Source organism: Zeugodacus cucurbitae, chromosome 5 (genome assembly GCF_028554725.1).
Source record: "Zeugodacus cucurbitae isolate PBARC_wt_2022May chromosome 5, idZeuCucr1.2, whole genome shotgun sequence".
In the NCBI taxonomy this organism is placed as follows: domain Eukaryota; kingdom Metazoa; phylum Arthropoda; class Insecta; order Diptera; family Tephritidae; genus Zeugodacus; species Zeugodacus cucurbitae.
The window spans coordinates 20,255,609-20,271,692 of record NC_071670.1 but is presented as its reverse complement, the minus strand read 5'-3'; the positions used below and the strand labels follow the sequence as shown (position 1 = coordinate 20,271,692).

Below are 16,084 nucleotides of genomic sequence, written 5' to 3'. Positions count from 1 at the left end.
CGATGCACAATTTTAAAAGAGTCCCTCTATATCGTATGGAGGCAAACAAAAAATATTATATTACACTTATGGATTGCATAAATCATGGATACAGATGCCAAGAGCCAAACAATAGCAAAGTGCAACAAACAAAATTACAGAATACATGCTTTAACGTATGTACATAAAACTTTATGCGAAGTAAATAATTAAAACTGTGTATAAATCTATATTTTACAGGCTTTTTGAAAAATATATGTTTTTATGAAAAATTCTATAACTCGAAGTTTTTTTTGTGGATTATGATGATTCGAGTTAGAGAAGTTCCACTGTATTTACATAAAAACTTCCAAATTGTTTATTTCTTTTACATTTCCGCGACTCATTCACCAACGGATAGATGGCGACCAAAATTTTCGATTTTGCGGATTCAATGATTTCGTAATTAGCGACATCTATTAGCCGCGAAATGCATTTTTTCGAGTCGGTAAGTGAGTTCAATGTGAACGTAAATTTTATTTTCGATACGGATTCAATAATTCCGACGCAAAATTTTTCGATCGAATGGAACCATTTTTCGATCGAAACGGATTCAATGATTAGGCCCAATAACAATAGTACAAAAAATTCGTAAATAAAGATTGTTTTTCACTTTTCTACTAACAAAAAAGTTCGCAAAAATGGCGACATTTTCGTAACAAAACAAACAATTTTAATTATAAATATACTTTATTATATTGGATAATTTTATAGATGATGATTTTAAGAATTACGTTCATTGCAATATTTTATCTGCACATTGTTCAATTTGCTTCACTATGTTTTACATTTCCGTTTTCGATTTGACAATTCTTCTTCATTAGGGGTCCTGATTACATCACTAATGTCGTAATCTTGTCTTCTATCATTCTCTTCAAATGAAGAGAATATGTAAATGGAAGAGAATGATAATAATGAAAAAACTTTAGTTCCATTTCGGACTATTACAAAGCATTTATTTCCTTTGATTATGTAATCATTATTTTATTCTAAAATATCGCATTCAAATGTAATGGCTTTAGCTATGACGTATAACCTTATAAAAAGTTGTATACATGTTTAATTAATGCGCTGCCTTTTCACGGTTACACCACGTATCGGTTGCTGAGTTGTTGTTGTTTGTTGGAGCGCTTTCTGTGCTTGAGGATTCATTGGCATTGCTTCAGCTAACATAGCCACAGTACGACGCAACTCCGCAAGTTCCGCTTGCATTTTATCAATATTTGTTCTAATTAAAGAAAATACATACATTATGTAATTAAATTTTTATCAAAGTTAGCACTGGCAGTAAATAAACTCACTTATCCGTTGGTTGGCTAGAAATCACATTAGCAGGGGAACTCTGCAAATTTGCCAATGGTATAGGCGTAATTATTGGCACAGTAGGTGCTGGTGGTGGTGGCGCCACTTGGGCTGACGGTTGTGTGCCAATATTTGGTTCCACCAATTGTCCAATTGTTTCCCTGCTTGCCACAGCAGTTATCTTCAAGTTTGGGTGCATTCGTATAGGTAACTGTATTGACGCTGAAGATTTCGTAGAACTATTCGGTGTTGAATTTCCTGCAACTGTTGTAATATTTGCACGAAGATTTGCATTTGCTGTATTAACAGTCGTAGTAGTTGTAGTGTTATTCGCAGTCATTACATTACGTACATTTAATGGTGTCACAGGTGTTACGGTACTCACACTTGTTGAAGCAGGCGATGTGCTGCAGACAATTGGAACGCTGGGACCATGTCCTGCCATGAGCTTTTTCAACATTTGATCGGCACTGACCTTTTGTGACTCAAGTAATTTCCGCATTGTAGCCGGATCACCTTCATTGATTTTACGCAATGAATCGCCATCAGCATCGACTACAACGTAATTCACTATATGAGCATGTGTGTTTGGAACAATACGAAAAATACTTTTTGGTTGGGGTGTTGTGCTTGGATTCGGATTCTTTAAATCACTTAGTTTTGCAGAATTTCCTTCCACTTGAAAAACAGTTGTAAAACCATTTATCAGCATTGGTTTCTCCATTACAGAAGGCTCTGTTACAAATTGTGTTATTTTGCGTTTTGGCACCATTGACACCAGTTTAATGACATTACAGTCTGCATTCTCACAACGTCGCTCAACATTGTTGCTGTTGTTGTTTCCCCCATTCGCTGTGGATGAACTACAGCCCACATTACCGGCAGAATCATTAGTGACAGGATTAGACAATGCTGCCAATGTAGTCATAATAACAATTGCTATTATTGCAGAACAGTCACTACTTGTAAGGTTCTCAATTTAATTTGTTTGTTGTTGCAATAATACACCCAATGCAAAGATCAATTATGTGAAAAATCTACAATAAAATGAAGTTAGAATTAATTTGTAAATAAAGGTTTAGCTGATTTTCCATACCATTTCATTCCGCGTTGGCGATATAAACAAAACTTTGAAGTATACTGTAGTAACGTTCGTGGATTCAACAATTGTGAAGCCACTTCAATGTATAAAAAATTGCTTCAAACAAATACATATATTGACAGCGTGCAGAATTTGATGTCATGTATCGTCTTACACTTATTTAGAGTTCCTTTAGTAGCGACATTATATCTTTTGCGAATATTTCCCTTTCAATTACTCCAATTTTTTTACAATAATTTCTCTATTTGTTCCAGAAATTTAAACAAATTCACCAATATTAATTTAATACAACCGAACACTTTGCAAAATCGTTTCGAACTGATAATACCGCAACCAACGAGTTGCTCAGTGTTGATACTACTAGTTATTAAATGTGGTGAATATAAAGCAAAGATTTGAAACACATTGGAGTAAGAAAGCGCAATATAATTTGTGCTACTCGTTAATTTACGAACCGATTCATAAGAATTAGTGATGGCCGCCATTGAAGTAATCGACAGCAATGCGTCAGAAAGGGAAGTAGCGAGTCCATTTCATATTTTTGACCTGTTCAGATTCGTGTATAAGCTAAACTTGTGTGCGTAAATCCATGATGGCGGCACAAAACACCATAGCAACGAAACGGTTGGGAATTGTATGACAAACATGTTGAAGATGCAGCAGATTCTCACTGTTTGAAAGCAACATGTAGCACGATTCAAAGTTCGAACTATTTGCCTCTGAACGAACAAGTTTTGCAATGCGGAGCACACAAGTTTGGCGAAATAATTGTATTAAAAGCATTATAAAATATGAATTTCATATTCTTAAAAGAAAAAAGTTAAAAAATCAATTATTCAAAAATTCAATAAAGAAAGTGAAAAACTGGTTTTGAGACGTATTAAAATATAAGAGACAATTTACTCAAAAAAGTGCAATACTCGTAACTTTATTCAACTTGTAACTTTCCATAAGTGTAATATCATATTTTTTATTCGCTTCCATACGATATGGGGATTCTTTTAAATTTCTGCATCGATAGTAATACATATTTTAAATTTTGTATTATGACCTCGTCGAAAAATTCGATTTATGGAAGGAAATTTGTATACAATTTTACTTCTATTTACAATTCAAGGGTTCGAATAATGGAGAATTTCCACTTATGGAAGTTTCCAGTTATGGAGGGACATTTCTATGAAATTTGATTTCTAAACGCTATTGCCATGTCGTGCAATTACTCGTCAATTCAATTATTAGAATTTTACAACAATAGCAATACTCATGAATATGTGCTTAACCTGGTACTTTTATGTTAGTTATAGGCATGTACATAATAAAACTTAATGTAATGCAAGTAATATATCCATATAAATAGTACGTATTATATACATCTATCTAAAAATTATATGTATATGTATATCTCTCTATAAAAATTATTCGATTAACCTGAAACCGATTATTCGAATATCCGGTGTGCAACCGTTCGTACGAATATTAACCGATAAGTACTATTAGATTAGTCGCAATGTTACGACTGTTCGAATAGTCGTTCTACTGCGGTTATTCAAATAGTTTACTGTCACTATTCGAATAAAGTTAAAAGGTTAACATTTGTTGGTTGCAAGCAGCTTCTACGTGGTGTCACAATGTTTCCAATGGAGAACATCTTCTTTGATTTTGATAAAGTGGCCGGTTTGTTAGTTTTAATGTTTCACTTTTCTCAATAAAAATAAGAATATTAATGAACTTGCACTATTCGAATAGTCGACAACGAACGGTTAACTAAATAGTCGAAAATGACTGGTTAATCGAATAGTCTATGACTGACGACTATCCGAATAGTGCAAACCGATTATTATTATTCGAATAATGCCCTATTCGGTTAATTCGGTTAGTCGATTAGTCGAATACCAAGAGCTCACCTATGTACGTATGTATATACATAAGTGCAGTGAAATAAAAAAGCAAAACACACAGTGAAGCCATCCAATAATAACCATAATAACAAAGACGACAACAGCAAGCACAGAATAATATAAAAAGTAAAGGAAACATGTACTGGGACTGCATAGAATCAACAACGAATTCAATGCAGTGCGCTGAAGTGTAGCGGTCGGTCGCAGCGGCAACAATAATAACTGGCTACACAACAACAAAAACCGGTTGTAGCAATAATAGCAACAACAATAACAAATTTATAATGCAAGCGCAGAAAAAAAACAATAATGCCAACAGCGCGAACTAGTATAAAATCGACGGTACTCCTGCCTCCCTTTCGAACGTTTTCCCTTGACAGTCAACCATTATTATTGCTGCTGCACTGTTTCTAATTTCTCTTTGGTTTTTTTCGTTTCCATGTTATCGTGTACCTGCTCATTTGTATACCCGCTCTCCCACTTCGTGGCCCGACAACCTATTATACAAATGTCTTTTTTCAGTCTATTTTCGTCTTGCGTTTCCAACAACGACCAACAGCAATATAAACGACCGCAACAACGTATGCGCAGAATATAATAATTATAATGACAACAACAAATGGTGCACATTCAAACATACTTGAAGTGCATACATACATACCTATGCATACATATATACAATATAAATATTATAATTGAACGTGTTCGACGGGATGTATGCTTGCGATTGTGTTGGTACATGCGACTGCCAAAATAAAAACGAAAAAGCAGAAAAACACCATACATTCATAACAAACAAAGAAGTGAAATAAAATCCCCAGCAGATGCCAGCTGCACCAAAAAACAATACACTCGACGTTGGCTTCGCAACGAATTCGAAGGCGCAGTTACACAAAGTTCGCACAAACAGAAACGAGCAAACCCAGCAGCGACGTCAGCGCATGCAGCGAACTTGTTATTACAGCATTTTTTCTTCACTCTGACGTTAGCAACTCTCGTCGTTACTTTTCTGCTGATTTTATATGCACATAAAAGATTTGTGATATGTACATACATACATATGTATGTAGAGATATAGATATAAATATACGTATGACGTGAACGCAGAGGTCGTTCGTTTGTTTGTTCGAGCGTTCGTCGTTTAGTTTAACATTACGGCGCTCAACTCGTCTGACCACTCGTGTCAATTTATTTATATTTTTTGCTTGTTCATTATAATTCTACTACAGCGCCGACAGCCAACAACAATAATCTTGTGCAATTTGTGTGAGTGTGTCTGTGTGTTTGCCCGTTGCTATTGCTGTTACTTATGTTGTTTGTAAGCTATACAACAACAACATTAGCAAGGGTGCCCACATTCACTCAGCAACGCGAAGAAAATTCCAAATAACTGTGGGCAGCAGTAACACACAGCTCAGTGCGATACGATGCGCCGTTGCCAATTTTCATCACGTTTCTGTTTGGCGCATTTAACCGTACGGCGAGATACATACAAACAGAAAAAAGCATACAGCACAAATGAAAAAGCACAATTGAATAACACAAAAACAATATAACAACAATAATGAAAAGAAAGCAAGAAGAAATAATAAATAAGTCAAATAAAAATTGTTTGCATTTATGTAGTTGAGAATACCTTTCGTTTCGAATGCTAAATATATATTTTCCAGCATCAAAATTTACTTATGTACATACAAACATACATATGTACTTCTGGGCTTTCGAATAGATATGTACATACAATTGTATTACATCGTTGTTGTTTCAAAAATTATTGCACCAGATACTTAGGTGTTTTGGTGACCATAACATATCTGGAACTCACCTTTTTTTTAATCTTATATAAAATGTGGTAAACTTGGATCTACAACGAGGATAGACTACAGCAAAAGTTACCTTGCAGTACTTTTGCTAAAAGAATAGCCCGAAATCATCAAAATATTATTGAAAGTTGAGGCTTGGAAGGTATTCATAGAACTTTCATTCACAAAATACTTACTACAATGGGACAAAGTAAAAAATGTATTTTGTTCCCTAGGTGAGCTCCTAGCATTCGTAAATGCTTTATATGTAGCTGTTGTATGATTAATATTTATGTATATACTCAAAGTATGTACATATCTATAATAGTTGTACTTTAGTTTAAAATACTTCTGTAATTGTTTTCAGCCGTAACCACGACAGTTGGGTCGACATACATATGTACATATGTACGTAACCTGAACAGATACGGAGTTTTATATAAAAATTCTTCAAAATTATTGGCCAAATGTTTTTGCCGCTATAGCATAAACATGACAATAATTGTAAGAACTTCAGAGATTTAGATCATTATAAAGAAATGGGTACTTCACTCTTTTCCAAAATATATATGTACATATGTATAGTTCAGAAGTTGATAGTTGAATAATTTAATAATACATATTCTTGAATGAAAATGTTAATATATGTATATACAGTATACTCTCGAAAAGTAAATCGATTGGTATTTTGGGTAATTTACTTTTTCGAATAATTTACTTTTCCAAATATATACATAAATTATCTGTTTTTATAATATTAAATGCATTTTTAAACTTAAAAAATTCATTCATTTATTTGCTTCAATAAAACATATGGATTTACATGAAAAACATATTTACATTTACATACATACATATGTATTTACTATGAAGAGAAAAAATCTTGAATATTCTTTTGTTTTTTTCTTTTGCAATATATTTTCTGACCATTTTTGTACGACAATTCAAAAAGTCTGACACCTGATTTGCATCGTTTTCATTTTTAAACCAGTGGATCAAGTAGGAGACTTTATTTACTAAAAGGACGCGATAAACAAGAGAGTAAGTGTTTTTTTTTGCTTACGATGTTGCTCTCTACACTCTCTGAAAAGTAAATTAAAAAATTTACTTTTTCGAGGTGCATGTGTAATCTTAAAGGTGATTAACTTCTCCGCGATTAGTTACTTTCTGAGAATTTACTTTTCGAGAGTATACTGTACATACATAAGGTGTAGTAAAAAGAAATTCATTTATTAGTTAGAATGATCCGATTTCAGTCAGTCAGATTCAGTTTGCTGAGGTTTGGAAAATATCTCAATTTTAAGATTTCGAAACAGAGCTTACATGAGTTGGGCTCCATTTCCATTATTTTAGCGATATTATGGACCAATACCTTCCAGTGTGGTGCATATTTGACATCAAAAATTCCATAACATAATCGATGAAACCAAAATTGCACAGCTCTTACAATATCGGTATCATACACATTATTAAAATTTTCAGAAAAACTGTGAAATACGACGTATTTCCTCGGCATACTGTATAAAGCTTAACAAAACTGTCTGAGAAATTGTTTTAGTACCAAATCTCATCTTTTTAACGCCATATAACGTACTTATACAACTCGAGATGCAAATTACTAAAGTCATATATTGAAACTGTAATGGATATCTTTTTCCTAGATGGAGCCCTACCAGAAATATGGAAATATACTTCCAAATTTTTAATTATTAATAATTTCTAAAAGAAAACAACTTACAATAAACCGCTTTCAATCCATTTTGATATATATGAGTCCATCAAGTTAACGTAATTAAAATAGTTAGCAATATCCATATTCTCTCAAACAAGTTGAAGGAAATGTCTTACCTGCAAATAGAAATGAAGAAATAAATTTGTTAATTAGATGTTAGGAACTTTTAAAACTTAAAATAATATATGTATGTATGTAAAATTATATTGAATATATATTGAATGTAAGTGTGTGTGTGTGTTCATAAAATTATGTAAAAATGGAGTATTAATAATTATATATGTACTTTACATTACAAATATGTAGGTATGTATTTATATTTTTTTGAATTGCGCCTTTTATGACCATAAGACTCTTATCACTTTTCACATTTATTTACAAACTACAAAATAAAATAAAACATTTCACCCTTATGAATAATGCTCGCGTTAGTAGGCCAAATCTACTGCCTGTGAGGAGAGTTGATTGAGCGCGCGCAAACTGAATGAAAGGACAGACTATCGACAAATGTCAAAATCAATACTGATAACATGACACGACGAACAGTTGCTTTCTACTTACATACGTACATACGCATTAGGAGGTTGGAAACGGAACATTCTACATTTTTGTAATATAAAAAAAAACTAAGTAAGTATTTATGTACATATGTATGTATGTTTATAAAAAGTTACTGAACGAGAAATCAAAATGAGTATCACGACATGTGTATAAGCGTACATATAACAAACACATAATGCTCATCAATAACGAAAATACTGTAATGAGTCGATTTTATCAGTGGTGCAATGGCACATGGAATCTGCTAAAAAGTCACAACAAACTTTAAAATGAAACGCTCAAAAATTGATAGCAATCAGACACACCAATGCTAGTTAATTATGTATAAGGAACGTTATCATTGTTGGTGGAATAGATTAGATGGAATAATAACAGTATAAATAAAGAGTGAAAAATAAATTAGAAAATTCGCTAAAGAACTCATATTTATGTATGTATGTATGTACATATTTATTGCATAGTTGCCTCCTTGGTGCTTTGTATATGGATTTCTCATCGAAAATTAATGATATGAAAAATTGTATAAATAACACGATGAGAATTTAAAACAGATAAGACCTACATAAGTAGATTGAGTAAGTCCAAATTTTAATCGTATTTAAAATAAATCACTGGCAATTTGAAAATATTGCAATTTCGAACGTGTTACGCATCTTTTAAAGGATTTTTAATACAAAGTTAAACATTTTGCCTATGAACTTTATAAATATAATTCACTTTTATGAATGATATGTATTAGTGATGAGCGATATTTCACTGCCGGCGATTTTTCAAAATTTATTAATTAGTGAGTTGTGATTACAAAAGCAGGTAAATTTTAGATATTGTTAAAATTAATTAATATGAAAATGTAAAAAAGGGGAAAGTATCCCCCAATTTTTGTCAACATGGTTATTGTGCATATAAACAAAATTGTGTAAAAATTAAAATGCTTATTTAAAGCAAATATTAAACTAATTGATATTAAATAAATATGTGGAAACAATTTAGTGAAGTGTTAGTGTATAATAAGCGCATTATATATGTCATTAAAAGTTAACTAATAAACGAAATATCGCCACATAATATTTGTGAAATTTTCAACTTAAAATGCGAATATCTCGAAAACTATAAGTCTCCTGCTATTATATATATTCGTAATCTGGAGATCGTCCGCTTTCCAACCAACCCTGAAATCGGGGGATACTATACTAAAGCCCACTCATATAAAATCACAGTGATACTCATATAAAATAGCAATACCGCTCATCACTAATATGTATATATAATATGTATTTTGAACTAATAATTTTGAGTTAATATTTTTTATAATTAATTGGCAACATTAACACATATACGTACATATGTATTAACATATGCAAGTGAGCAAGATTAATAAATAAAATAGGTGATAAAATAGGTGATAAATTACAATAACAAAACGCACATATATGCATATGCTCAATAAACATAACTATGTATGTATGTACATATATACATGTGTGTGTGACAAAAGGTATGTAAATACATACACACATCCAAATAAACATGTGTATTTACAATTTAATTTCAGTTATACGGTGTAGGCGTTTCTGGCTTGTCTACTTAACCAGTTCTAATCGGCGCGGCACATAAAGTCAGTCATAGTTTATACAAAGTTAAAAAAGTAGAAAAAAAACAACAAACAACACATATTGAAGCAATAAAACACGCGAACAGCGTTCACTGTTCATTTTGGCGCGCCGTAACTGAAGCACTGTTGCCATGTTTCTCTCTTTTAAGCGATTAGCGGCTACACGGTAATGACGTACACATGGAAATGTGGTAGCAACGACGGTGTGACGAGCGCTCGCCATGTGGGCTTAATAATATGTTAGCCGATGGAAAAATTACAAGTTTCGCGCGCACTCGCGCCATTTCCGACCTCAAAAGCAATGCACTACCCCATGGTTATGTGCGAGCATACATTCAAACGTAAAATACATATAGTGTGTAGATATGTATGCATATTTGTATTACTGGCTCAGGAAAAGTGAGTTTGTTAAATATTACTATGAAAGTGGTATAAAATGTATTAAATGGTTCTTCAATGCATTGAAGGCCACAGCTGATCTGCATAAGGCTTAGAGGGTGAAAACTAGAGGTTTTAACTATAAGATTAGTTATCGAAAAATTGTGTACTTTCAAATATTTTTTTAAATTTATATTTGATAATTTTCACAACTCAAAATAAGATAAGGGGCCATCCATAAATTACGTCACACGAATTTAAGGGCTTTTTAACTCCTCTACCTCCTTGTCACAAGTTGTCACAAGTTGTCACAAGTTGTCACATTTTGAATTTAATTTCACAATTCATATATAGAAAATATGAGGTGATACAAGAGTGAACACATACAATAATGGAACACCCTCCTGCAGATGTAGGGAAATTTGTTTAAAACCAACGAACATAATATAATAAATGCTTTTTACTTTAAAAGAGCTTTTGATATAAATTTGAAGTTAAGGCATTCACATCCTCTTGATGGCAGGTCATAGGCCGAAACGTTTATTTAGTTTTCTTTGGTACTTCAAGCGTGGCTCTATTGAAGTTTCTATAAGTTTCTAATTGGATTACGACAACGATTTGGGACATACATATTTATATTAGGGATAAATTTATACTTTATTAGCTTATTAACAGAGTCGTGTGCTTCTCTATTTTATTTTATAAATTCAAATAATGAAAAATAACACTTAAAAAAACCATAAGGGTTCCAACAATATCCATGGACCAAGGTGTATCTTGGATTGTGCGTTTTTTATAAAATCGTATATTTATTTCTGTCCTTTTATATCTGTTTCTGTGGTTGTAAAAGATTTTAAAAATAATTAAAACCAGTATCTTAGTCTACAGTAGTAGATTCTATCTGTATTATACTTTATAATAATATTAATGCTTTATTTTCACACTTGTGTAAAAAAAGTTTAAAAAGTGCTTAATATACATACATACATACATATGTATGTATTATACACAGCTCTTCACACAAATTTCACCACAATCAGCGACATTTCTAATACGACAATACTTTTTACTGTGACATTTTATTCGCTGCTACATACATTTGTAAATAAGTAAATATGTGTGTATGTCGGAATTACATATTTAGGCACATATTTAGATGTAAATATGTACAAATAATCAGCAAAGCGCAATTGAGTGATAAGCTCTTTTTGGGTGCGATTGCATGCAACCTGTCTGCTGCAACACGACAAGGCCGTCTACGCTGAATGTTTCAGTTGATTAAAATACAAAAATATGTAAGCGAAATTTGCTGAATTTATGGAAAATATAAATTGTCATACAAATTTTAGACAGTTTTTTCATTCAGGATTCAGAGAATATAAGGGCGCTTCGAATATAATGGTTGCATTCTAAGTCTCATGCACATATGGCGTATGAAAGACTGCTATTGAATTACTTTAAAATCAGTATGTACTACTTATGTACATATGTAACTCATGAATAAATTGTTTTGAATATTCCATTTAACCCAAGATTGTCATATTTTTTGCAATTAGTTGCAATTTTTAAGCAGATTTCCTTTAAAATTTAGCGTTGAATTCTTTCGTTGTGCATACATAAGCAAGTGTTGGTAAAGAAAACTGCAATGACAGTCGCAGCTGCTGCCATCAAGGGTGGCCTACAGAGTACAAAGCACACATAATATTATGTCATGCCCGCCCACACATTTTTGCTTTGCGCTACATTTTCTGCTATGTGTATGCATTTATTTTTTAATCCTCTAATTCTTTGTCTCTATTTCTATTTACATACATACATACATACTTTTCCATGCAGTACAATTATCTGCTGTCTCACTTACGCCTTTCGCTGCTGGAAACTACGCAAGTCATCATATGTATACAATAACAAATCCTATATACATATATATATACACATGTACACGGAATCTGAGTGCGAAAACTATGCGTTCATCCGCTGAGGTGGGGTGTCAGACGACACAATTGTAAGAAGGCACATGAATGTATTCAAACCGGCTGCTAAGTTGTCTGCACTTTGGTGTAATTTATGATGCATGAACAGACCTACCTATGCCATGGATATGCAGGAAAGTGTATGTTACGCTGCGTTACCACCGCTATTCGATTTGATATTACATGTATATTTTGCCTGGCCTTTGATTTTTCAGGAGAACGATTTTAAGTTTTTAATTGTCTCTTATTTAGCAAATATAGAAAAATGCCATAAGTGTATAAAAAAACTAGTGGCATGTAATATATTTCATAATATGGACTAAAAAGAGTGTACTGAAGTTTTGCCATAGACATAAACGTGACCCCTTTTGAATTATCTCGTTATTTGTGAAAAATATAAATCAATTTCGCCGTCATAAGTTAAATGTGTCATTATTGTTGAAAAAAGCAACATGGAAAATTTAATTCCCTTTTCATAAATATCGTTCTAACACAAAATATGTCGTTCTTTCTGAAGAGAAAACTAGCTTCACCCTAAGACAGTATGCGTTGTTACACAAAATATGTATGTATGTATGTCGTTATTTCTTAAAAAAATATGAGGAATGTGAACTGAGATGTGTCGTTGTTGTGGTTAAAAAGTAATGCAACTATATGTAACAAGTTTAATTACGGCACATTCTTATTTCTCGGTTAATTTTTCTACGCATCAGAATGAAATTTTTATACAATAGAGACGATGACAAAATAATATGGTAAAGATTTTATAAGCGTCTGTATAAAATAACAGTTCTAATTAATTTTTTTTTTTTACTTCAGAACACATTATTGAAAGGAAAACTTCACTTTTTAATTGAAAAAAAAAAACATTACAATATCTTTAAAAACCTAAATACAGTGGAACTTCCATAACTCGAAGATCTCCATAACTCGAACTTTTGTATTGACAATAGCGTTTAGAAATCAAATTCCATACAAATTTCCTTCCATAACACAAACTTCTATAACTCGAAGTTCTCCTTAACTCGAACTCTTGAATTGGCAATAGAAGTCAAATTTCATACAAATTTCCTTCCATAAATCGAGCTTTTTGACCAGGGTATAATACAAAATTTAAAATTTTAATATCAAGGAACAATTTTAAAGTAGTTCTTGTATTGGTATGGAGGCGAACAAAAAATTTGCAAAGAATCAAGAATAAGTTATTTCGCCCACAGCTTTGTGTATACTTTATACTTAAATATATGTACATATGTATGTATGTATTCACAGATTTTTAACTCTTTCTTTTATGATTTGTTGAGCAAAATAATTTTTGCAGTCGTTTTACAACACGAACGAGCGGCTGTCCTCTTTCTAATGATTCTTTCAATGTGTCTAAAAAGTAATACTTTTAAACACCAAATACATTGTGGGCTAAATGCGGCAATAGCGAGCCTCGGTGTGTCACACATGGGTTGATTGTGCTGTTCTACCGTGGCAAAAATCTAGGCCTTTCACAAATGCAATGCACTAACTGCCTTTCATTCGTAGCCACGCTGCAAACAACAACTTGCATTCAATTGTGTTGAAATGAAACGCTCTTTAGAATTGCAGTAAAATACGGTGAATTATAAAAAGATTCCTAAACAATCCACATACCATAGAATTTTACACTTTCGAGGTGATCCCCTGGCACCGCTCTTTTCAGTCTTCCACAATTCAATGGCATTGAGCACTCAAGTGGGGGACAGTCAGAGGACGCACTCACATACATTTGTACGCATATTGAAAAGAAAACACATACATACACAATAGTTACATGTATTATAAAATAAAGTGAATATACATACATATATGTAATTTAGAAAAAATAATAGTGACAAGAAAACATATAACTTGCTTCTATAGATACCTTTTAATGCTTCAATAATCACAGTTCGGAGTGAATTTTATTTTTTGAAGGCTATTGAAAGCTAAAAGAGAGAAAAGCTGTTAAAAGTGACCAATTGTGTAACCATATTAAACTCACTTATAACGTATGCTGCCGTTAAAATCAATAAAGTTAATCCACAGAATACACTCTAATAGAAGCGTAACCTCTTTCAAGGCACCGATATAATCCTTCATTTATACTTTTGATATAATATTTGTAGATTCCGACCGATTAATCGGCCTTGGCATCGACATCGGCCAGTATCGGCCACAAAATTCACCATTGGCATCGATCATATTTGGCCTAAACCAATCGTTCATCACGATGATAATATTAAGCCTAGTATAAAGAACTTCATTATTATACTTTCGCAACAAAGTTGCTAAAGAGAGTAGAAAGAGAAATGACAGGAAGAAGTTGCACTCAGATTTTTTTACAAAATGGAAAATGGACGTGGCGTCACCCACTTATGGGTCAATGAAATTCGGTAAATATTTTCTTGATACCCTGATGACACGTGGAAAATGGAGGAAATCGGTTCTCAACCACGACAACTTCGCATTAACTCTATTTTGAATTCCATCTTATTCCTTCACTTTATAACATATACATAAGGAACCAATGAAGATAGCGGAATAAAACTTTACACAAATACTGTGTATGATCTGTGGCATCACTTGTGAAAAAATTGTCGAAATCGGACTATAACTTTTCAATGCCCCGGATATTGAACATGAAGAACTCAGTGGCTAAGGTAATTTTTTACCGAAAAGATCGGTAAATCCCTCAGATATTTTAATGTAATTCAGAGGACTTAATATAGGCTTTTCCTAATTATAGGTCTTTCAAAAATACGGTAGGCTTTACTCCGCATATATCGGCTATATGATTTCATCTGAGCCAAATTAAGTCAGCATATAATCTTGGATATAATGTATGTTGGTGGTGAAAATGAGTGAAATTGTTTCAGGAATTACCTCAGCCCTCATAAAAGTTGTATGATTATTCCGTTATTCTATTGGACTTTATGCCGAATATATGGGTCAAATTGTGTGATACCTTAATAAAACTATAGCAATAAATTGCGATAGTATAAAATGTTCGGTTGCATCCGAAATTAGCTATACCTTACTTGTTTTGTTCTAAATTCATTTACATTATTTAGAATGATCCGATTTATTTCAAATATGCACAGTTTTGTTCAACAACTTGTTGAGGTTTTGAAGATAATTTCATAATGTCACTCTTATTGAAACCCTTGTTGCTATTGGCAAAAAACTGGGAGAGTATTTTTTTTTTAAGTGTCTCTTGAGACAATTTTCATAATCATAATCATTCGCCATAGATAGGAACAGATAATACTCATTTGGTGCTGGCATCGGCTTCGGCCAAAAATTGGGTATCGGTCGGACATTAAATATTTGTTCTTTAAACTTCTAATTTACAGAAAAATAAATAAGTACTTTTAAAATCGTATTGGAATCTTCTTATATAAGTATATAATAGAAGAATATTAGAATTCGAACCGTTTGTTAAGAATGCAACTAAATAGCACGCTGCTACAAAGCAGAGTAAAATTCTTTTAAATAAATTATAAAGGATGGGGACATGTGTGGCCGAGTCCTGCTATTACCTCGGTGGATGAACGTCTAGCTACAATAAGTACTTTTAAAATCGTATTGGAATCTTCTTATATAAGTAAATAATAGAAGAATATTAGAATTCGAACCGTTTGTTAAGAATGCAACTAAATAGCACGCTGCTACAAAGCAGAGTAAAATTCTTTTAAAT

At 32.5% G+C, this 16,084-nt stretch overlaps 2 protein-coding genes across 6 annotated transcripts in view; both read right to left on the bottom strand.

Moving 5' to 3' along the window:
* Positions 1-16,084, bottom strand: part of LOC105215044 (uncharacterized) — a 152,844-nt gene that overhangs the window by 50,145 nt on the left and 86,615 nt on the right. The window contains exons 1-2 of one of the 5 annotated variants that reach the window (XM_054232627.1): positions 8,263-9,326; positions 7,861-7,970 (exon numbers count right to left, since the gene is read on the bottom strand). The exons of 3 other annotated variants lie outside the window; for them this stretch is intronic. In XM_054232627.1, coding sequence (XP_054088602.1) covers positions 7,861-7,937 — 77 coding nt within the window. In that variant the 5' untranslated portion in view covers positions 7,938-7,970; positions 8,263-9,326. Of the gene's footprint in view, positions 1-7,860; positions 7,971-8,262; positions 9,327-16,084 lie in introns of those variants that run through there. One more of the 5 variants, XM_054232626.1, reaches the window with a different exon arrangement.
* On the bottom strand, positions 943-3,219 carry LOC105215007 (uncharacterized). Its single transcript, XM_011188738.3, has 3 exons — positions 2,417-3,219; positions 1,320-2,357; positions 943-1,246 (listed from the first exon to the last, which is right to left on the bottom strand). The coding sequence occupies exons 2-3, from the start codon at positions 2,246-2,248 to the stop codon at positions 1,078-1,080; spliced, it is 1,098 nt and encodes a 365-aa protein (XP_011187040.1). The 5' UTR covers positions 2,249-2,357; positions 2,417-3,219; the 3' UTR covers positions 943-1,077.

Bases quoted from the DNA above. Each gene is read 5' to 3' on its own strand.
- LOC105215007 (XM_011188738.3), bottom strand. From the start codon at position 2,248: ATGACTACATTGGCAGCATTGTCTAATCCTGTCACTAATGATTCTGCC. The intron at 1,247-1,319 runs GTGAGTTTATTT...TTCTTTAATTAG, and splicing joins TCTAGCCAACCAACGGATAA to AACAAATATTGATAAAATGC.